This window comes from Hipposideros armiger, unplaced genomic scaffold, assembly GCF_001890085.2.
Source record: "Hipposideros armiger isolate ML-2016 unplaced genomic scaffold, ASM189008v1 scaffold_200, whole genome shotgun sequence".
NCBI lineage: Eukaryota > Metazoa > Chordata > Mammalia > Chiroptera > Hipposideridae > Hipposideros > Hipposideros armiger.
The window spans coordinates 2,407,510-2,432,278 of NW_017731550.1; the positions used below are offsets into that span (position 1 = coordinate 2,407,510).

The following is a 24,769-nucleotide window of genomic DNA, read 5'->3' on the forward strand; positions in this document are numbered from 1 at the left end:
TGTAATTCTTATATATCCTATTATGTAAGCAGGACATACTATTCTACTCCTTCTACACTTAATTCTTATATATATTATTATATAAACTAAATATACTATCTTACTCCTTACACGAGGGAGGAGAACAAACAAAAACACAAGGATGCCTGGACAGTGCAGAGGTTCTTTTTTGTAGCAAGCACACGTATCCTCTGCAAGATTCCTCTTCCTGATCAGTCTCATAACTAGCCGGCCAAGGGAGCATTAAGACCAACGCAGAATAACATATTTGTATTTTATTAAGCTTTACTCCTGATGTTAGATTTATGTGTTTACAGTTTCTTACTAGTGTAGATAATGCTTCACTGAACATTCAATTATTTGTACAGCTGATTTTTGCTTTTATTGAATAAATCCCTTAGTGAAAAAAAAAAAACCCTCAGAAAGAAATTATGGACTCAGAATATAAGGCTGTCTGCTGGTCGCCTACCCATTCCCCTCTTCTTATTTATTTATAGAAACATAATTTTGTTCGGGTATTAGGTGGGAATTTGGTCAAGGACCTTGGGTTAAGACCCAGGGGATGAATTTGTCCTATAAGCCAAACCTGCACATTTCCGTCTCCCTTGCAAGTGATTGGTTTAAGAATTACCTGTGACCCAACTTTGTCCAATAAGACCAAGTCAAAGTTTTTAATATTATAGCTGGTGAGGATTTGAACAGAGCTGGGATTTAGGCTGCTGAATCTGTGATGTGTTGACATTTATATGCACCATCTGGATGTCTGCTATGACTGTAATTCCGATGAGAGGGGGAGCTGAACTAAGAAGAGATTCGAATAAAAGCAAAAGACATTGCAGAGGACCAGGCAAAAGAAGGATTCAAAGATGGCTGACATGCTGGGCCAGGGTGACTGTGTAAGAATGAAAGTGTATTGTTTGGATTGTGAGTTTGTGGCCCTGGTGTTTTGGATGTTCAGGGATGCTGACTTCTATTTGGGATATGTGACTAGAGGACAGAACATTCAAATGCTTGTGGGCCTCTCGAGAGAGACAGTGGTTTCTGTATAAATGTACTGTGAGCAACAAATGCAAGGCCCGTGTATAATTTTAAATTTTCTAGTAACGACATATTAGAAAAAGTAAAAAGGAACAAGTGATATTCATTTTAATAACATGCTTCATTTATTAATAACACAACATATCAGAAATATCTTTTTAAGGTTTAATCATTAACTAGCCCAGCATCTCAATTTGCTCCGGCCACATTTCAAGTGCTTAATAGCCATGCACCCGGAAAGACGAACTGCGGAACCAGTTATAAAAGCACCACTCTTTGCTTGAGAATGTGAACCCATATTTGGGTTGTTCCTGCTTTTTTTCCCCCCTACAATGAATGACGTTGTGATGAGCAGTCATGTACACAACTTTTGGTGCAGGAATTCAGGACAGTATGTTCCGAGGACTAGGAGGAGTAGGAGAGCTGGGAGGGAGCAGATGAAACAGTGCGCAGTTGTAAGGTGGCTGCACCAGTTCACACTCTCACTCATAGTGTGTAAAAGAGGCCTCATCATTCCACGTACTTACTAACATTTGGAAAAGTCACATTTCATCATTTGTCAAATTAGGGGGTGTAAAATGCTTTCTTAGTTTTTCATAATTTGCATTCTGATGATGAACAAGCTTGAATATTTTTTCAGATGCATATGAACCTTCATTTATTCTCTTCTGTGGAAATCACAAATATTCATTCAAATATAAATATATGTCACATTATATTATCTTCTTATATATGTCATACAATATACCTATTTATTCATAAATATTTATTAAGCACTGCCTGCCAAATATTGTTCTAGATACATATTGTGAATATACTTGTGTGTGTGTGTGTGTGTGTGTGTGTGTGTGTGTGTGTGTGTGTGTGTGTGTGTGTGTGTGTGTGTGTGTGTGTGTGTGTGTGTGGTGAGGAGGGAGAGACAAAAAAAAGTAAAGTACCATATGTCATATGGTGTTAGTGAATCTGGGTTTAAGTCTGTCCCAGATATTTTACATCATTAAACCTTGGTTCTGCAGTTGTAAAAAGGAGACGGTAATAATATCTATCTTGCATCATTTATTTAAATGCATAGGAAGAACTTGACACAGTGCCTGGAAAATTGTAAGGATTAAGAAAATATTATTTTTCCCCTTTCTTGCTTCTAATTTTTCTCAGTAATTTTTTTTTCAGTTGGAACTATTGAAGGTTGAGATTAAATGTATTTTGGTTTTGTTGAAGTGTAGGCTTTCATTTGGGTATGAACATAATTGTGTTTTCTGCAACAAGATAGAAGACTGTGGCTAGTTTTGAGATGTGTTACTTTCAAACTTCTTAAATCCCAAACACCAAGAGCCTGAGAACATTCACTTTCTAAAAAAACTGCGTCACGTCAAATAGCCAAAAATGTGGGAACATCCGTAGGAATGTATCATTTAATTCAGAGCTGTGTTCTATGAGTACAAATGTTGCTTGGTTTCATTGTTTCAATACAACCACCAATTTATGTTAAACTATGTGCAAAGTGCTGTGTCGAGGAGATGCATATGACCTTATTAATATATGGAAAAATTATTTGTCCTCCTTTCTTAGATAATGATGTTGAAAATGATCTTCAATCAGACATCAGTTGAGCACTGTAAGACGCACCCAGAAAAGCAGAAAGAATGCAACTTGTTCTTAATAGCTGTTCGCCTGGCTTCCCTGAACCAGATCTTGGATCCCTGGGTTTATCTGCTGCTAAGAAAGATCCTTCTTCGAAAGTTTTGCCAGGTAGCAAATGCTGTCTCCAGCTGCTCTAGTAATGGACAGAAAGGGCAGCCTATCTCATTATCCAATGACATAATACAGACAGGAGCATGAAAGAGAACACTTAATCAACTTGCATGTTCACAGCTTTCGGCAACAAATAGGCCTAAACCTTACTGTGAATATAGGCATCTCTGGCATGCCACTGTTTATGCATTGAAGCAGAATTTTTGATATAAGGCTAAATGGTCTCAGCATAGATAATCTTGTATGTGCCAAAAAGTATTGAAACACACACAAAGGAAAATATATTAGTAACAGTCTAGTGTTTTGGGGTCTCTGCCATTTGTAGCTCAGTATGTGATTATTTATGAGATGAAAACATTTTTTTATAAATGATCTTGGTCTGTGGATAGTTATAACAGTCTAGTATACTAAGTACATGGGGGATTTAATGCATAGATCATCAAAGACAAGGCAACGGTTTGTTTTTTTGTTCAGTCCTTGGTCTTCTGTGTTCTTTCACTCTTTCTCTTTCTCTCTGTGTCACTCTTTTTCACCTTACATTTTTCAAATAGTTGAATTAGTGTAATAAATGTATAATGTATATACCATATTCATTGGTACTGGTGTTTAAATATTGTTCAATATATAAATTAACTGCTAATTTACAAAGTTTAAGTTTTGATTGGGTTGTTAATTAGGTTTGCTTATAGTCTGGATAAGAGCCAATTCCATTTATTTTAAATATGGCAGGACTTGTGACTATTTAAATAGCTAAGTGTTCTTCCTTTTGAATACATTTTTAATTCCTACCTTCATGGGGAAGATTCATGAAACTGGTTTTGAGGGTCAGTGAAGTGATTTTTCAGAAAGCAATTTAAGGACTGATTTGAGCACTAAATGTAGGTACTCTGGTTAATTATCTTCCCTGACTTTTCCACCTAAAGTAGTCTTAAGTCTTTTGGATATGTAAATACTAACTTTGATTCTCAGACTGATAAAATTTTGAAGTTCCCATAAAGACTTTCCATAGTTTGTCCTGTTTATTGGATAAGAAAATTAATAATATTTATCCCCTCACAGCACTTTCTTTGCCCACTTCTCAAAGTAGCTCTATCTAAATATATTATTAAGTGCTTTTCTTATAGTTTGCGTGTACACAAATCTTGATAGCTAAACTTGGTCTTTTAGGCACAAGTAGTAGATCACTATCTTAAATTTGAGAATTACATTTAAAAAAAAATCTCCCCAAAGAATACAACCATCTTTTAAATTAGACCTACACAAAATATTCTTTGATTTCTAGGGAGCATTCATTTTGCAAACTCAGTAACATTTTTCTCATGAAGATTTTAATCTTTTGTTTCCTTTACTGCTTTCCCAGTTTAAAAAAAATTGAGATTTATTTATATTTCTTTAGAATAACTACATTTTTTTGAGCTTAGTAGGCATTTGGGGAAGAATTAATTTTAACAGGTACACTATATCTATTAGGTTAATATGTACAGCAGCCTAGGTCAACCAGGAGTAATGAATTTAAATGACCGTGTCAAGCTGAGTGAGAGGACAAGATCTGCCGGGAGTGCTTATGTAATTCATGATGGTTCCGCTAGTCTGGGTTTTGGGGAAAAAATGATGATAAATAACCTACATTAAAACCCCAGGATAAAATCTCTCTATGCCATCGAGTTGGATTATCTCACAAGTCACCTCAGAGGGGATGAGGCAAAGCTACATACTTCAGGAAAAAAAGAACACTTAAATGACCTTGTAATAAAAAGGCTTTGCCGCTTTACTGGTCCTCAGACCCTAGGTTGTATAATCAGGTAGACACACATGCAGTGTGGATTCAAGTGGTGTGACTGTGATTGGGTTATTTCTTGCAGCACCTACTACAACACTTGGAATGTAGAAAGTGTTCAATATTTGTTTAGTGAATGAATGAATAAATATCTGCCAAGACCAAATGCGCATTGGTGAGGCACCTGCCATATGGTTGAAGTGCATTATGCCACTACAGTGTGTCATGCTGATAAAGTGCATGATCTCTGCTTATTTAATTACAGGAATATGAATTTATCTTCAAATGCGGAGTGTCATATTGCTGTACAACAAAGTACTTTATTTGTATTAATAATTTAGGAGACTGATAAACCCAAATGGTAATGGAGATTACTGTCAAAGAAATATCCAACCACAGAAATACATACACACAGAAGAGTCTGACACTTGTTTTTAACCACAAAATAAATTCCTGTCCCGGCATACCTTGTAGGAGTGGATGAATGGCAAGCTTTGCACAAGCTTGAGGAGGAGGTAGAAAAGGAAGAAATTATGTAAATGACATGTGAGTTTTGTTATCTAGGCAGCCCTTTGTTAGTCCAGGTAAAACCGGGTAAGAAATACAGGTCCCAAATGATTTTAGCCTTTGGGTGATAGTTGAGGTTAGATGTCAGAGATGCTGTGCAGAGGCCCTAGATGTAGTGAGGACGTAGGCATCTATAGTCACTAGAAGAGCATGTGTATTTCCAAGTTTAAGATCATTGGCCTTGAAATTCACTCTCGTATACTTAGTTTATCTATTGCATATATATATATATATATACGCAGGAGAAAATGCATGCATAAATTATGACAGTTCCTAAACTTCACAATATTGGTTTAAAAAAAGAGACCTAGGAAACCACATGGAAAGAAGTGAATGAGTGCAATGTAGAAATATATATAAAATAAGCTATCATAGATTTTACAAAGCTGTCCTGATTTTCTAAATAATGAAATTATACAGCTATGCTGTGTCATGGAAGAGAATGATGCTATCTGATAAGAACAGTTAACTTTTCAATTAAATTGGAGATGATGGATATCTTTAAAATATGTTAAATTGAAGAAATATGTGTTATATCAAGATTTACCAAATTTACCTATTGCTGTATACCAAGATATTTTAAGTAAATGTGTTTAATAATGCCAGATTTAAATGACTATGAATTAAAAAGTACACATATATTTCTCCTTAGTTGGTTATTTTATAAAAGATTTTTTTACCACATTATAGAAAAAAATGCAAACTAAAAATTCTAAAACAGTATTTTAAAAATATGTTCACTCTGCATCAGTATTCCGATATTAAATTCTCAAGTGAATTAGGCTTTTTATTTATTTAATAGTTTTTATATTTTTGTTGGTTTTGATCCCAAAGTAGTGATTGGCTTTCAATATTCCCCACAACAATAATTGTTTAATAGTATTAGGATTAAGTCAGAGACAGAAAATAGAAACATTTTGTGCTCTGCAATTTTAGGCACCTATATTGCCTATTTATTTTCATATTTTAAACCCTAAAGCATCTCTTGAAATACAAAAGGTACTGAAAGATGAGTGACACAGAGAGATGACAGAGTATTTATTACTACAAATATAATAAAAGCTTAATGTGGAATAATGAAAATTTTTATGATTTACCTATGTAAAAAGCTTAGACCGTCAACCATGTCAAATCCAACAGCTGCTTGCTTATTGCTAGTATTGTGCTTGTATATGTCTCAAAAGTTCTAAAACTGAGGTCTAAATAAATGTACAGAATTGTTCACTGAATGAGGTTGCATCATTTTAAAAATGAAGAATATTTAATATTGTGACTTAGTCTGTAGGACTGTTTCCTGAGTTGCATTAAATGGCTGATAAGAGGTAACATATATATCTGTGATATTTCACCAGATAGCTTGTGATAGATCCAATGTACAAATCTGAAAATCAGTCTAAAACTCACATGTACATTTGTTAAGAAGCTGATATCAGTTCAGTATTCTAAGTCAACTAACAGGTGGTGATTACATATGAAGCATGAAGCAGAGAAGGAGGGAAGATTTTAAAATAAAATTTCATTGTATTAGTATCATTTATATCGATACTAATTTCATACAAAAGTTCATGTTCACCCGCATTACTCCAACTGAAAAGATTTTAAGTTTATGATGAATTTGTATCTATGGTTAGCAAGTAAAATCTTACACAGGTCTTTTCTGAATGCCTTTTTTTATTAAATTCACATTGAATAAAACTGAAGAAAGTAAAAAAAGGTAATGCAGAGAGACTGTTCTCAAAGTGACAAAGGGAAAACTGAGACTGTACATGTCTATGAAAGGCTTTACCAAGACTAGAATTGTCATTTTTAAAAAAAAAAAAAGATCAACAATTAGTTTTAAGTCATATGGAAAGATAGCGTCAAAACATGCTACTTAACATATCTGTTCTCACTCCCCTGTTCTCCACTCTTTCAAGGAATGAAAGATTCTTATTTTATATGTCCTCTATTTTACACACAAAATTCTTATTTTATATGTCCTCTATTTTAAAATTCCTAAAACGAGGATTATATTCAAAGGCTTATAATTTATATAAGTTCAATTGTAAATCATTACATTACTACACCATAAGCCGAGTATGTTTTGATTCTCTAGAAATGAAAATCAATCAGACATATACCATATTCATTTATATATCACACATTTTCTTTATTGAGAATGAAAATTATTTTATTTTCAGGAGTTTTACATCAGTTTCAAATCATAAGTAACTCAAATATCTCCTGGATTTTACACTCTTTAGGAACAAAACTTCACCCCCCAGGCCCCTGGCCTCCAACCTGTTTATTCATTTTCTCATGGAGAAAAAGTAACAAACATATTTACTACTGGCGAAGCTAGGATTGTTTTTTAAGAGGAAAGAAAATGGCCTCATATTTCTAATATGCAAATACCCTAGTATATGAAACAGTTCTGAGCCTGTTTTTGATAAGTCTGCTTTGATGAAACAATTTTATTATGGGAATGAAGATAAGGAAAGAAATCACCATCAGGAACAAATCAGCATTTATAGGCTTTTTGAGTATTTTGAAGATGATTCCATCTCTGAAGTAACTTTCAAATGTGCTGCTCTTCTTTTGTCAATTACTTTAGAATAAGAATATTTTGGCCTTTTAATTAACGTGAATCAGATAGCTAGCCGATAGCTAGCCAAAAGCTATCCAACCACCAAACTTTAATAGTTACTCAAAAAGAGTTTCGTTATATAGTTTTTAGTTCCTGCAATGTCAAGCAGAGCAAATGCGTGTGACTTGCTGATACACTTCAATGTTCTTTCAACTTTTGAAAGGATACTTAACGTGAGGTAGGCATGGAGGATGGGGTAGAGAACACAGAGGAAAATATGGAGGAAAACCTGTACATTTCCAACCCCGTTAGAATTCTTCATCTTTTTAGGCCATTCCACAGAAAAGGGAGGGACCACATTTATCTTTACACACTTAAGTTGTAGTAGGACAAAGCGAGGAGGGGCCAGTGTTCTTTTTGGTAAGAGCAGGTGTTAAATTCACTGGAGTCATCACTGACGGCTAAACACCCTTCTCATTCTTCTTTTACCAAATGGGTTTGTACAAACAGCATAGAATTGAACATTTGCTTAAACAAACAAATTAAAAATAAGCAATGATTATCTTGGTCTGTTTACAACACATGAAAATAAGTACTATTTCTATACTGTGTCTAAGTAAAAACTGAAGCGATTGGCACTTCAATTAGTAATGTCAACTCAGTATAGAAAGCATATTTCTGCCACCTCTCCCACTCAGCCTCCCATCTCTACATACTTGGTTAAGTGAGAAAGAATACTTTTGTCACTTCTACATAAAGTTTTTTGGGGAGTATATTTAAATACATCTTCCAGTATGTTTTAAAGGCTGGTCTTCAATATTGTGGAGACAAAGAATAAAAGAGACTATGAAAAGTGCATCAGAATTTTGATAGCATTCAGGTCCTAACTAGTCTGTGTAGTTAATAAATGTATGTTATTTATGTTGTGTTTGTCAATGGAAAATAAAGTTGAATGTTCTGAAACGTTCCTGTCTTTTCTTCCTGATGCCAACTGATGTCAGGAATTTTATACTTGTAGGTGTATTAAATATTTTGCTAAAATTCTATTTGAAGAGCTTTGTCAAAATAAGCATGATGCAATGCAATAGTATGCTGTATGGAACAATTAAATCATTTTGTTTTGTATTCCATAATCACATACAGTCCAAATTATTATTGATGTGCTATAAACCTGAGAGGTGCTTTTTTCCCCATTTGCAAGATGATACTTATCCATGTTATACCAGAATTTTTGTTTTTAATACAAAAGCGCATTTATAAATTATTCAAAACTTAGTTCTTCCTCTTTCTTGTGGATTCTAGTGTAATATACAGACAGCCAACATAAGGAGTGCCCTTGCGGCCTCTCTATTCCACCCTTGTCAGAGCTGCCATCATTCCCCATTTCTCACCTACATTACCATAGCCTCCTCACCACTCTCCTTGCCTCAGCCCTTGGCCACTTTGGGTCTCTTCTCAAACCAGCAAGTCAAAAAGAACACTTGTAAACATAAGTCACATCATGTTTCTCAATGTCCTGCATGAGTCCCCATTTTCCTCAGAATAAAAGCCGAATCTTCTTTAAATATTTTTTTTCATTTTTCAATTACAGTTAACATACAACATTATATTATATTGACTTCAGGTGTACAACATAGTGATTAGATATTTATATAACTTACAAAGTGATCACCCCAATAAATCTAGTACCCATTTGACACCATACATAGTTATTTCAATATTATTGACTATACTCCTTTTGCTATAGTTTACATCCCCATGATTACTTTGTAACTACCAATTTGTACTTCTTAATCCCTTCACCTTCTATTACCCATCCCTCAACCCCCTTCCCATCAGGCAACCATCAAAATATTTTCTATGAGTCTGTTTCTGATTTGTTTGTTCATTTATTTTGTTCTTTAGACTCCACATATAAGTGAGATCATATGGCATTTGTTTTTCTCTGTCTGACGTACTCCACTCAGCACATTACCCTCTAGATCCAACCATGTTGACGTAGATGGCAAGAAAAGAAAACAAAAAAACGGAATTGTTCTTGCATGTAGTCAGAGCCTTTAACAGTCTTGTACCTGGGCATGGGTATGAGCTGATTGCTAGTGGAGATGAATGCTGGCCTGCCCCACTACCCTGTTTCACATGTTCATTCGGGTCTCCCTACCTCCTCCTCCTTCAGGGAAAGGAGTTTGTAGAATGTAGATCGCAAAACAAGCTCATTGAAAGTAGCACATTGAGTCTGCCTTCCTTTCCCCTAAGAAAAAGGCATTTAGGGAAAGCTCTGTCCTAAGCCCTCAACCAGATATTCTAATCTCTACAGTCTTTGCTCTATAGCATTTCAGGTAAACACTATTATGACTACCTCCCAGTAGGCCAGACATGTCCACCACAATGCTGGTGAACCTACATGCCATGACATGAGACATTGCCCAGTTTCATGTCCTTGGAGGACACAGGGTCAGATATCGTTGGGGGCCATTGTGCTCACCTAAAACAGGCTTGAGTAAATCCAGGTTGGAGGGTGGGTACTCAGAGTCCAAGCCTGTCTTCCAGGCTTGTTCTTTCCCTCAACATGTATTTGTTATGTACCCATATGTGCCAAGCATTATGGTAGGTGTTAAGACATAAAGATTACAAAACAAAACAAAAATCAAAAAACACCCAGCATTCAACAGTTATAATCTAGTGGGGGAATAAGATATAAGTTGATCAGAGCTGTGATTAGAATAAGCATATGGTCCTATGAGAGCATATGGGGAGGTGATGCGAAAATAGGAAATGGTTTCCTGTAGGAAGTGACTTTGGATCTGCATTTTGAAGAAAGGAGTAGGTGTTAACTAGAAAAGGGAGGGCATTTCAGTGATACTTTTTTCACTTCACTCTACCCAAAGCATTACAATTTCCACTTCTAGTGGTCCTGTGGGAAAGATAGGTCTAAACAGAGCATATATCTATAACCTTACAGTGTGGGCAAAAGTGGCATGGCTTTATAGCAGGATTTCTCAACCTCAGCGTTACTGACACATCAGGCCAGATAATTCTTTGTTGTTGGGGGCTGTCCTATGCATCGTAGGCTGTTTAGCAACACCTATGATTTCTATTCACTGCCAACAATACCTCTAGTGTGGCAATCAAAAATCGCCAGACATTGCCAAATGTGCCATGGGGGACACAATTACTCCACTGGAGAACCTCTGTCTTAGGGCAGGGGCTCTGGCCACCAAGAGGGTGCTCTGTGTCAGGACAAGGCCATCTGGGGGATGTGGGTTCTGACAGGTACACTATGGGCATTTTCCCAGGCAGCAGGCACTCAAATGCCAGTTTATGTATGACTGCACAAATATGTGGCAGTGCCACTACAGCAATGCCTGGCTCACCACAGGCCCTCCCATAATCACATAAATCTATTCACAGAGGAAGGGGTATAATTCCTTAGAAAGGATCACCTTTCTATGGATTCATCCAATCCCTATTTTGTTCCTGATAAGAGACCCTAGGGTTATATATCTCTCAAAAGGGTATCTAAAGAGAGTGAGTCCATTTCTCCCAGGACCTTTAAAAATCTGTTAGCATTCCTCTTGATTCAGTTCACATTTCTAGACAGGTGCCTTAGTAAGAGAGAACTAGTTTATGGAACTCTGTCTTTAATGGATTTTTGCATATTTGGTATGTATAACAGAGCTGTAGCAGCTTATTTAATCTAAAGGATTTTTATCAAAGTGTGGTCAAATTTGGGGCAAATGTGTCTCTTAGCTTGTGCCTTTCTCAGTTCATGCCAGTCTGTAGTATCTCCAGTAAAGGGCTATTATCATACACTCTGATGACAGATTTCAAGTCACTATCTCTCTGACACTCAAACTCTGCTTTGTATGGAATGGGAAGTTGAAAACTTAAACTCCAAATAGGACAAAAAAAAAAAATTAGAACAAGAGTGCTCATTAGTCTGTAAATTTCTGAGGCCAAGTAAGGAAGGTCTATTGATAATCAGTGTTTATGCCTAAATCCTTATGCAATAAACAAAAAGACTTTGAATATAATATACAAGGTTGCCTGGATGTGATTTTGAAAAGAAAATTGGGAAGAAAATAAAAATGGAACCATTACCACCAGTGGAGGCCTTTTATACCAGGTAGAACACTGGTCCTTAATCACTTTGGGATCAGAGACCCCTTTGATGATTTGATGAAAGCCACAGATTGCCTCTTCACAAAAAGCATGGAGAATTTTTATACAGTGTTGGAGATGGGATAACCTTCCTGAAGTCTGACTATGGAAGTCTTGGAAATTTATGGACACAGGTTAAGAAGTTTCATTGTGAGAACATAGTTGTGATTCAAGGAACTTTACAAGTTTCCATGTTTGGTTAGAAAGCTAAAATCTAAAACTGGAGCTAAGCCAACATAATTGCTTCCCCATGAATGCCAAAATTCCTTGACATTTCACTATATGCACATAATAGTAAATCAACATAATCAGGGGTATAATTATTAAAAAGACCTAAATCACTTTTAAAAATTGCTATCACGTGTGGAAAAAAAAACAACACAATCCCAACCAGAAGAGGAGCAATATTCACCGAAAACAGGTCTAAAATGAAAGGACCCTTTTGTAAGAAAAATGTACAAGTTATCCAATGACACATTTGCCTTACAAAAAGACAGCGTTTCAGTTTTGCCTTGTGCTGACCCAGCAAGAGAGATTTAAAATGAAGCTATTCAAACGTCAGTTAAAAAAAAGTCAGTCCACCTGAAAAAATACAATTTATTATACACAAACCTTCAACTAAACAGTTGGAATTAACTTTCTGTTGTGTAAACTATATTATGTTACATGTATATATGGAAACATATATATTTACACTTCTGCATGCACCACAGCTTTGCATTGCTATTTAGAATGAAAGCAGCAAGGATGACCTTATTGATTGTTCCTTCAGTGAGAACGCAAGGCATACACTTACAGATCTTACAAATGTAAAATTAATGATGCTTAAAGCCAACACTCAACAGCTCTTAGTAGAATGCTGTATTGATGTTTATAGTTTTTATTTCTCTTGAGGGAAAAATCTGGAGCAATTAATGACATTTGTCTTTGCAATTCTCTTGCCTCATTGAGGAAGATGGAAATGAGATCTTAAAGTACTTAAGTGTTGGTCTCTTGGAAACAGCTCTTTGAAACCAAAGCATCCAACATTGTGAATGTGTGTACAGAAACTGGACAGCTGTACAAGGTGTACATGAAATTGCAGTTTGATTTTCATGAGTCAGTGGTTTGGACTCTTCTTAGAAGGTCCATGAAAAGCCATTTTTAGAGGAAAAGCTTTGTTATATTTTAACATTTCTTAGCCATTAATTTTTTTCCGTAGCACCTTTATTTTAACAATTGCAGTGACAAAGTTTTTACTTAAAAAATTTTGGAGAAATGATATTGACTTATTGCTAAGCTCTGAAGGGGAACCACTGCCTTAAATGTTGTGCAGCCTTAATTAGACATGCCTGGCTCTTATCCTTATCCCTGAGTTTCTCCCACCATGGCCCTTTTGAATATTCCTGCTACACTCCTTTCAACAGAATTATCATCGACAGCTGAAATAATTAATTAATTTTGTTAATATTTGACCATTATTAAGAGATTGTATATTTCATTTAAAATCTTTTAAAGTATTTTTAAAACAAAGTCATTTCACCCAAAGGCTCTCGAAACCTTTGTGAGTCATAATGAAAGTGAAAAACTTCCAACATCAGACAAGGAGTCACATCACCCATGTCCAGTTATCTGATTTGTTATTCAATGGTTATCTGCCCTTAACAATTCAGTAAACCTCACTGGACCTGAATTTTCTCATCAGCGCAGGATTATTGGGATTAAATTAAACAACGAGGATAAGGACACTTTTGAAAGCACTATACAAGTAGTTAATGGTTAACATAATTTTATTACCCTCATTGCATTAATGGAACAGCACTAAAAATTAATTTTGATTTTCTCGTCTCAAACAACTATGGTATAGTCTTGCTAATTGAGTACTGGGCATTCATCAGAACACTCAAGTGTTATTAGAAGATTTGTTCTGGTTCCACACAGGGAAAGATACATAGCTTCTTTTAGTGTTAGCTGCCTCATCTGTGCAATCAAGGGTTGGTCTATCTGTGTGGTATCTTTATAACTGAAAAAAACAAAAAAACAAAAAAAACCACGATTCTCTTTTTTCTCTGGAATGTCATGCAGCTCATCTTGTCAGCTAAATACGGACGAGTTGTTTTCTTCTGAATCTTGACAAACAGCTCAGAGCAAGGCCCATAAAAAGTTTCTGTTCCTTTTTTTCTTTAAAAACAAATTTTAGGTCTCCAGTCTCCTTCTGCTATGAGATGGTTCTCTTTTTCTCAACCAAATTGCAAGATCCTTGAATCCAGGGGCCATGCCTTCTAATCGTTAAATTTTCCTACTTCCTTTTTATTTGCTTCTCATCCAAACTACCAAATTGTATACTTTTCATTGTTAGCTGATGGGTCTTATTTATTTCTTCATTTTTGGCTCAGGAAATATCATCAAAAAGATTAGATTGTGTAGATTTTCATATACTTGGGCTTATCAGTGTATGTGTGTGTGTGTGTCTCCCCGTTATATCTAAAATGTATATTTCTTTTCTTAACAAGTTTTATTTTTTTAATCATAACATTATGTACATGCCTTTAAAAAGTGAAATAGTGCTAATGGTTTATTATGAAACCCACATTCTTCATTCTAACTGTACCCCCACTACCCTGCACTCCAAAGGTCACTACTTGTAGCTTTTTTACATTTCTTCTAGCATATACCATCATGTTTCTAAATAGCATACTTATGTTGGTGTCTCTTGCTTCATCAACTTCAGACATTACTATATGTTGATTTCCTATTTTGCTGGATTTAGCTGTCTCTTCACTCATTCTCTCATTTTACGTAGTTATAATACAGTTTTTATTAGCTCAGTATTCAATATTTGCATTTTCATGACAATGTAAATGCCCATCACCGCCCTATCAGTAGCACTGTGATTACGTTTCCTGTGTTGGACACATTTTTCCTCTTTTTTAGAGTTAAGAACTTTAACTGAGTCTCTTATGCTTTCTTTGTGCCAGTGCAAATCTTTCCAGTTTCCCAAGTGCCAAAACCTGTCTGGTAATTTTTACCCTTTAAATTTAGAGTCCGACGTTTTCCCCAGGTTTCTCTGCTGCTTATCCTATTGCCTCTCTTTTATTAGAGACCCTGTTTCCTAGAGACTGTGTCTTGAATTATTCGCTTATTTTGACCACATCTGCTTTAAAATGGGCTTTTTAATAGGAAAAAAATTGTAAGGAACCAAATTCCTAGAAAAGGAACGACAATAGTTTTAAATAAAAAAGAACGATAATAGCGATAATAACAATAGTGGCAGACATCATTTTATGAGCACCAATACTTTATATATGTTATCAATTCCTCATGCCAATGCCACAAGGTAGGTGTAGGTATTATTATCACCACTTTCCAGATGAGAAGACTGAGGCTCAAGGAGGATAAGTCTCTTGGCTGAGTCCACAGAATTAGCGAGAAAAGAAGCTGGGGTTCACACCTGATTTCAGGCTAAAATAGATTCACTGTGTAATCCCTGAGCAAAGAATTACTACTCTGATTATTTTCTGAAGCTTCATATTTATCTTTGAGGGCTCCTCTAAGTTTCCATGAAAGAAAGGCTTTAACTCTACTATGATGCCTGAACGTTTTCCAACAGCCAGAAACAATCTTGGGTGGCAGTGGGGAGGCAGCTTTTCCAACTGTACTGATTAGATTCAGCCAACAAGTGTCTCAGCAAAAATTAAAAACTCCTTATGTCCAGTCGGAGTGCATGCATAGTACTGCAAACACTCAGACCCTGCAGTGTCCCTTGCAGGGACGCTTCTGCAGTGGAGAGGGTGTTGGCTACCTTGCAAGCAAATGGTTGCACAGAAAGACTGCACTCCCACTTCCTGCCAGGCCTCTGGGCTTTCCTGAAAGCTAAGGGTTTAATCAGAATGTGTCTCTCATAGCCCTTTGTTACTAAGTATGTGTCTCTCATAGCCCTTTGTATTTTGTTTCTTCATTGTATTTGCTTTTACACTTCCTCTCTCCTGCCTGTAAAGCTAATGGGCAGAAGAGAAGAAGAGCAAGGCCCTTTGTCAGCAGTGAAACCATTCTGTATAATTATCGTCTCTCCCTGATTAATTTTGAAACTTGTTCTTGCTTCTTCCTGCAAAATTCAATGCAATTTCAGAGTGGAGCATATTTAGTTTTTAAGAAAGAGAAAAACTCCTATGTCCTGTTTTGGAGTCTTTCTTTCCTTGTTACTAGCAAGAAAAATCTGGTGTATCGGACATTTTTTCCATTGACTCACTAGCTTTCTCTTCAGCTGGCTGCTTCGATTTGCTCAGAACTAGTCAGTCTGATGAGAACAGCACAAAACATTTTGCTTAAGGGAATAAAATCTCAGCATCTCCAACACTTGAATTCTATCGTTATCACTAAATAAATTTAAAAGGCAACCCATTCATAGCTGTATAACTTTAAAAAATGGCGCATCTTGGAGTTTATCTTTGTTCTTATTTTGCACATTGTCTTTTGACTATTTCAATATATTTGCAACAATAGTCAACAATTCTCAGGTCTCTCAGGGGTCAGTGTTTATTCAGAATAGGTACAACCTAATTATATGTAAATCTTTATTAATTTTTTTTTTTTTTTTTTACTAACCTGAAGTTTATTTAAACCAAATCAAATGAGTCACTGCTCAGGGAAAATGTTTGAAAGAGAAAGTCCCTCCTTCCTGCCAACTTTGATATAATTCACATTAGAAATGGAACTCAGAGATCTTCATAATGGTTTGTTAATAATAACATAATTTTAATGATAATGTAGTAATTTATGGACATCATTGCATGAGAATAAGTTTTAATAAGAGAATGAGTTCAGAAAAAAATTAAAATGACAATGATTACATTGCTCAAAGTTTCTTAATGGGAGACACCATTCTCCATTTCATCAGATGCAAGATGGTCCACTCAAACTTAGGAGCTATCTTTCTCTGTTGCTCAACACAACCATATGGAGAGGAGAGAGGGACATCCTTGGAGAAAAGCAATAGGCAACTACAATGCCAACTAGATGAGTAAAATCTTCTTTCAGATGAGAAGTGTCACAGTCATTTTACCTTCAGCGGTATGGAAGTAGGTGTTTTGGAGTCAGATATGGGACCATACCTTAGGATAATAGCTGTGGAACTTGAAGTAATTCCTTAAATTCTCTAAGATTTTTGTATCATTGTATGAAGAATTGGAATTTTTGCACTTATTTTATAAGGTACTGTGAATATTAAATATGAAAATATACCAGAAGAATGGCAGGTGCAATAAATATGCAAGGGGCATTGTTATTGGCCTTGTATTAGTAGTGATAATAGTAGCCACAATAGCACCATTAATTGCTTGAGGAGCCATAAACCATACTGGCACTGTGGAAAAGACATCCCTACCTCTGTACTAATTCCTTAATATTATGTTTGAATTACATGTATCATTGTATTTGAGAGGATGGGAACTAAAATTAGACTAAATTTGGTGTCACATCTTAGTTCTATTTATTTATTAGTAAGCCGATGTTAATCAAGCTAACAATCTTTCTAAACCTCAGTTTCTATAGCTATAAATGAAGATAATTTTATCTAAAGTTAAATTTATTGCAAACTTTCAATGAAATAATGCATACAAATGCTCATCTAGTGCCTGGCACATAACGAGTACTCAATAAATGGCTGTTATTATAAATTATTATCATTAATATTAAAATCCAGCTCGGAAGATATAAGCTGGCTCAGTTTCCAACTGAGGCTGAATGATCTTCACAAGCATACAAATTTTATCCAACCTTCTCAAGACTTAGGGTAAAAAATAACGATGCAGAACAGCTCATAGGAAGTAGAAAGCTAATTACAAAGAGCCAAATAAAGAAATTTCAAGTTTTCTTTCTGGCTTAAGTGTATGTCTTTATGAGATTAAGAAATGATTCCAGTAGCACAGAAGAGGCATTTTGTTTTATTCATTCATTCATTCATTTTTCCAATTTTATTGAGATTAATTGACATAGAACACTATATTAATGTTGTACAACTTAATGATTTGATATATGTATGCATGTTTTGCAAAATGATTACCACAATAAGTCTAGTTAGCATCCATTACCTCACATAGTTACAATTTTTCTTCTTTTTCATATGATGAGAACTTTTAAGATTTACTCTCTTAGCAACTCTCAAATACAGCCACATGCCATACAACTACATTTAGGTCAAAGAGGGACCACGTAAACAGCAGTAATCCCATAAGATTATAATGGAGCTGAAAAATTCCTGTCGCCTAATGATGTTGTAGCCATTTAACATTGTGGCACAGTGTAGTGCTCACATATTTATGGTGCTGCTGGTGTAAGCAAGCCAACTGCGCTGCCGTTTCTATAAAAGTATAGCACATACAATTATGTATATAGTACATAATACTCAGTAATGATAAATGACTATGTCATTGGCTATGTATTTACTATACTATACTTTTAATCATTATTTTATAGAGTGTTTTCTTTCTACTTATTGCTGTAAAACAGTGTTGCTGTAAAGCAGCAGCCTAATATTTTGTGTCTCTTGATTGCATTCTTTTCTCTTGTGCTTGATTTCATCTCATGCTATTTTATAAATTTAGTGTAGCCTAACTGTACAGTGTTTAGAAAGTCCACAATAGTGTGCAGTAATGTCCTAGGCCTTCAAATTCACTCACTACTCACTCACTGACTCACCCAGAGCAACTTCTATTCCTGTAAGATCCATTCATATAGGTGTCCTATACATGTGCACCATGTTTTATTCTTTATACTGTATTTTACTGTACCTCTCATATGTTTAGATACCCAAGTACTTACTGTTGCATTACAATTGCCTACAATACAGTAAGTAGCATGCTGTACAGGCTTGTAGCCTAGGAGCAGTAGGCTATATACCATATAGTCTGGGTGTGTTTTAGGCTATACCACGTAGGTTTGTGTAAGGGCACTCTGATGTTTGCACGATGATGAAATTGCTTGACGGTACATTTTTCAAAATGTATCCCCGTCATTAAGAGGCACATGACTGTATAAAGACAGTATTGTTAACTATAGTCACTGTGCTGTACGTTACATTCCCCAGAACTTACCTTATATCTGGAAGTTTGTACCTTTTGACCACCACCATCACCTATGTCCCTCACCCCCACCTCTGGCAACCACCAGTTTGCTTTCTGTTTTATGAGTTTGCTTTCTTTAGATTCCACATAAAAGTGAGATCAGACACTATTTTCTCTGTCTTATTTCACTTAGCACAATGCTCTCAAGGTCCATTCATGTTGTTGCAAATGGCAGGATTTTCTTTTTTTATGGCTGAATAATGTTATATATATCTCGCATTTTCTTAATCTACTCATCTATTGTTTCCATGTCTTGGCTATTGTAAAGAATACTGCCATGAACATCGAGGTTCAGCTATCACTTCAAGATAATGATTTTGTTTCTTTCAGATATATACCCAGATGTGGGATTACTGGATCATATGGTAGTTCTATTTTTAATTTCTTGAGGGACCCATTAGAGGTATTTTGAAGACCCTGTAACAACTTCCTCAAGTGGAACCCAGTAAAATAAATAATAAGACATATATGCAGAGAGGCAGATCTCAAGATGGCAGTCATTGTCTGAGAAACAGCAAACAATTGGTTAATGTTTTCTCACTGCTATCTAATATAAACTGGTATAACATATGCCTACCACCTCAAATCATGTGCAAAGGATTGTGGGGACCATAATTCTTAGTTTATAGGATGGCTGTAAGTGTTAGAAGAGATAATGTATACAAACTATTGTACTTAGTATACATGCCAAGTTCCATCATCATCATCATCATCATCATCATCATTTCTTGTGCAAAATTCTCAAAGATTTACTAAGGTTCAAGCAGAACAATAATTTATTTCTGGATAACTTAAGGTCATTTATTTTTCTCTAACTGTGAAGTCATTATAAAATAGAACTACCAGAGAATTTTAAGACTGTGATGCATTTGGGAAATACAATAAAAAGAAGCATTAAATCAGTTTAAATTACAATAGAAGTGATATTTTTCTTTTTAGTATTTGGAATGAGAGCAATAACAATTTGGTCCTTGGTGGAACTGTTACTTTTCTGGTGGTGACTATATCTCCAAGAAAGAAATGAGAATCAGACTATTTGTGTTGGATTTTGATAGATTTTTGGTCATTGAGTAAATGAATGACTGCTTGATTTATTTAGCTATTCATACATCTTTAATGAGACTCTACCATGTGGGTCTAGGTCCTGGGGATCTGAAGTTTATCATTCATTCATACATTCCAGATTTAAGATTCTCTGATTCTTCAGGGGAAGTATCAGCTTTCATTCATTACATTTAGGACTTAAATATTTTCCCCAAAGGGTAAAGAGCTTTACTTTTTATTTTCATTCTAATTAGAATATATATTCATGTATAAAATTCAAGCAATGCAGAAGAATACAAAGACCAAAGAAAAATTCCATATATGCCACCACTTAAAGTGAACCATTGTAAATGTCTTACTACCCTTAAAATACTTGTCTTTGCAAGTTTCTCCTCAAACCTGGCTGCATCTAAGAATCATGATGAGATTCTCTCAAATGTGTGAAGGAGTGTGACATGAAGTAGAGATTGATACTATTTGCCCTGATTTATAGGGAAAAGAGAAAGATTTTTGACCTAATCTAAATAGAAGCCAAATCCACATGGTCTAAGGTGGAAAAACCAACCTTAGGAAGTAATGAGTTTCATATCACTGCAAATCTTCAAGCAAATACTAGGAAGCCACTAGGAAGTTTGCTGTAGAAGGAGGAATACAAACATCTTCTTCAAGGCTTCTTCCAACTCAAGAGTCTATGATTTTATGCATCAAACTAGTCATGAAATGGCAACTATATTTGAAATGATGTGAAAGAAAGAAATTTGTCTGAATTTAGCTGTTGAGCTTAGTGCTCTGCTTCAAACTGCTTCCTGTGTGGTTTATATTCCCCTTTCTGTGACACTGAGTTGTGACTGGATGTAATCTCAAAGATCACCTTTCAGAGTCTCTATATTCATCTTATCAGTTTACAATATTTTTTGAAAACTGTACTTAAAAAAAAAACCAAAAGTGTTACAAAAAAGAGCAACAACAATTATTTTCCCGATAAATCAGAATATCTTGTGACATTATTACCAATGACTTTAGTAGCTAGAGTATTAGATTGTCCTCATTGAATATGAAAAGCTGCCAAGAATATAAATTTGGTCAAACTCAGCTTGTGATCACTTTTTACTATGTATAAAACATATATTTTAAAAGAATAAAACCAGCATGAATAATATTCATCAATTTTTGTACATTACCAACTCTATTTAGTTGTTTTGGTTTTTTTTAAGTTTTATGATCAAGAAAACAGAGAAATATAATTTAAAATATAGAAGCAAATGATTCAATAGATGTTTAAGGAAGCTTTAACAATTTGAAGTAACTATAAGGAACCAATGCCATCACATAAATAGGAAGTTTGGGTCTTTTTGTTTTGTGTGTTCTTCATCAAAAGAGGAATGATTCTTAAAGAAAGACATTATTTCATGTCAGAGCGTGGGACAGAATAGGTCATGTTTTCCAGTTAAGTCAACCTTAAAGGAAACATACTACTTATTTATCCAACATGATCCTTTAACAGAGTTAAAAATAGTCACCTCTTTGAAATACAGAATCAGACACTGACATCCTTGTTGGAAGTGTTGAAATTACTGGCATCATTAATTTCTTCCTGAAGACATCATTTCAGTGTGCCACTGCAACCTGAAAGGTTTATAATATCATTGATAGGTAGGCAGTGAGTCGCCTCATGTAAAGTTTGGAGATTTAAAGGCATAGATTTGGAGGTTGGTTCTTGGCTTACAAGCTGTGTGACTGGGCAGTTTGTTAATCTCTTTCCGCCTCTGTTTACTCACCTATAAATTGAAGATAATTATATCTGTTTTACAGGGTGGCGAAAGGAAATAAGATATGTACAAGGCACAGTAGGAACTCAATAATTTATAACCAATATTAACATTAAAGAACTCTCTTTTACAAAAATATATTTATGTTACCTTCAGGAGTAATATTAGTTATAATTGTGATAATAAAACAATAGAATACTGATAATCAATGCTTGAATTACTTTATAATTTCTAAGGCCTTTTAACATCTATAGTTTTATTTGATCAAACCTTTTAGATAGGTTAGGGAAGTATTGTTATTATTCTCACTTTATAGATTAAAAAATTAAGACTGAGATTAGGTATGTACAAACTTCTAGTTATAAAATAAATAATTCATAGAGATGCAATGTACAGCATGGTGACTATAATTAATAATACTGTATTGTATATTTGAAAGTTGCCAAGAGAGCAGAGCTTAAAAGTTCTTATCACAAGAAGAAAATTTTTAACTATGGTGATGGGTATGTTAAAAAAACAAAAGTCAACTGAGAAAATTTAAAGACCTTATTGGCTTTATTTAATGATTCATGAATCAGGCAGCATTCCATCTAGCAGATAGAAAGGAGCACCAAGGAGCTGGAAATGAAAGGATTTTATAGGCAGAAAGAGGGCGAGAAAAGGAAGTTATTATCAAAGAGTGAATGGTTTCAGACAAGGTCACCTTCCTTTAGCAGAAGGTACAGGATCTATCTGGTGGATTATCTCATGAGTGCTGCCCAGATAATTCCTGATAGACTGGTTAAAGGTTACATTCCTGGGAGAGGCCGAAACTGCAATTAGGTTGCCTATGATGTCTTGGTTTGTTGACTTGGGGCTTAACACAAGTGACTCCATTTGGAGCCTGTTGACTCTTCTTTAAACAGATGTTAACTAGGCTTATTATATAATCATTATGTTGTATACCCGGAGCAATATTATATGTCAATTGTATCTTAAAAAAATAATAAATACTAGGTGTAGTGTTTGGACTTTGAAGGTGAACTTCAGCTCGGCTCCCACCTCTACACTTGTGTGAGAGTGAGTTTCTGACCACTTCTAAGCCTCAGTTTTCTCATTTGGAGAGTGGCGGTGATAGCAGCATCCTCTAAACTCTGTGATGTTTCCCCACTGCCCCCTGTACAAAGCCTGAATGTGTCCACTTACTCAAAGCTATCAGGAAGCTGGTCCCAACCCACTTTTCCAGGCTTCTCTGCCAACCCCGACCCCAGCCTTTTGGGAATCCTTCCCCCAAACGCATCATGCACTGTCGTGATTTTGTTCCCACTGTTTTCTTTGCTTGAATGTTCTTGATTGAAAAAAATTCTACTCATTCATTAAGGCCCAGCTCAACTGACAGCTGCTTGAGAATTCTCTCCTTGCACCTGATTTGGAATGAACAACTTCCTCTCTAGTGCACCCATAATACCTTATATCTGCCTCTGTGGTTGCTTCTCGCTGCCTGACGTGTATTATAGTCAGCTGTGCATGCTTCTAGCTCCTCTACTGAACTGCTAGCTCCTTGAATGACAGACCGCACTCTTTTAATCTTAGTGTCCCAGGCCCTCCCATTCGCTCTCTTCCCCAGACCTTCAACCTCCAAGCCAGTAAAGACTCTAAAGTGTAGACAAATATAATAGAAGACACAGACATATCTTTGAAATGAATTTTAATGACCACAAGTACAAACAAGCATGAATCAAAAATGCAAGGATGTCCAAGAAGAGGTTTTAGCTGAAAAAAATTAAGGCTTATAGACTTGACCACAGTGCATGTTTCAACCATTAGTTGTTAATTACAATAAGGGATGGAAGTTGGAAGATGATGGTGTCCAAATTTTTGGCATATATGTTACTCAGAACGCCTCTTATCCCTTTCCAGTAAAGGGCTGTTGGGACCATCGCTGGCAGAATATTAAACTGGATGGACTATTAGTCACAGTGAATGCAACACTCCTTACTCTCGTGTTAAGTTGATAAGGTACTGTGAAGGGAAGCCCTTGTCTGTGATTTACATGTCTGTGGAATGGCTTTACCTAGGGAATGGCAGGCTGAGTGGGGAGTGTCCAGGTGAACGGAGAGAGGGGCAGCTGCAGCCAGCAGGAGGGTGTGAGGAGCAGGGCAGCCTTTGGCTGCATGATGGGAGAAGTCTGAGCTCTGGATCCCACACACTTGCTCCGAGCCCATTCAGCCACATAGCCATGGAGTCAGAGGCTGATAAAGAGTGGAAAACACTTCCTTTCCAAGAACTGAGAGCCTTTCAAGAGAAACAAATTCAGCCCACCTCCTTTCACATGCAAGGAAGCTGAGCTGAAATGTCAGCTCGGCTCCAAGGTTTTGGTAGGCTAGCACTTGGATACCCTTTTCTGCTTCCTGTCAGGTGCTCATATAATAACTAGATCGCAGTTTCCCCATCAGTTCCAGTTATCACTCACTCAACTCAGTCTTTCAGCCACTCACACAGCCAGCCTGTAGCAGCTTCTCCAGTCTGCCCATTACTGTGCTGGGCCACACAGGGGTACGAGTTGCCCCCAAGGAGCAAAGCATGCATGTAACACAGCTCAGACTGAAAAACTGAAGAGCGTACCTGAGCAGCCCCCATACGTCATTCCTGAGAACCTCTTCCATGGGCCTTTCAGATGGAGACTTCAGATCTTAGTTCCACTACTCCTCCTAAACCGCACCCCAGATTTATTAAGACACTGTAGCAAAGGGAGAATCTAACATGCATGGATGTTTTAGCCTAACTGTACAAAATGTAGATTTCTGCCTAAGACCAGTTCACTTTTCAGTATGTAGTGAATTTCTAAGAAAGTGAGTCCAGCACTAGGAGTCCTCTAGCTCCGGGATCATAAGTCCCATCAGAGAGATGTGTCCACCAGGGTCCAGGCAGGCACTTTACAAAGCTACCCAGAGAGGGATCTTTCCTGATTTGTCTAGGATTTTACCCTTTAACAGGGACCATCTTTTACACCTCT

At 36.0% G+C, this 24,769-nt stretch overlaps 1 protein-coding gene across 2 annotated transcripts in view; it reads left to right on the forward strand.

Moving 5' to 3' along the window:
* The window catches only part of PTGER3 (prostaglandin E receptor 3), an 82,847-nt gene that overhangs the window by 32,172 nt on the left and 25,906 nt on the right, over window positions 1–24,769 (forward strand). Inside the window, exon 2 of one of the 2 annotated variants that reach the window (XM_019653231.1) lies at window positions 2,608–2,787. The exons of the other annotated variant lie outside the window; for it this stretch is intronic. Coding sequence (XP_019508776.1) covers window positions 2,608–2,787 — 180 coding nt within the window. The remainder of the gene's footprint in view (window positions 1–2,607; window positions 2,788–24,769) is intronic. 2 annotated transcript variants of the gene reach the window in all.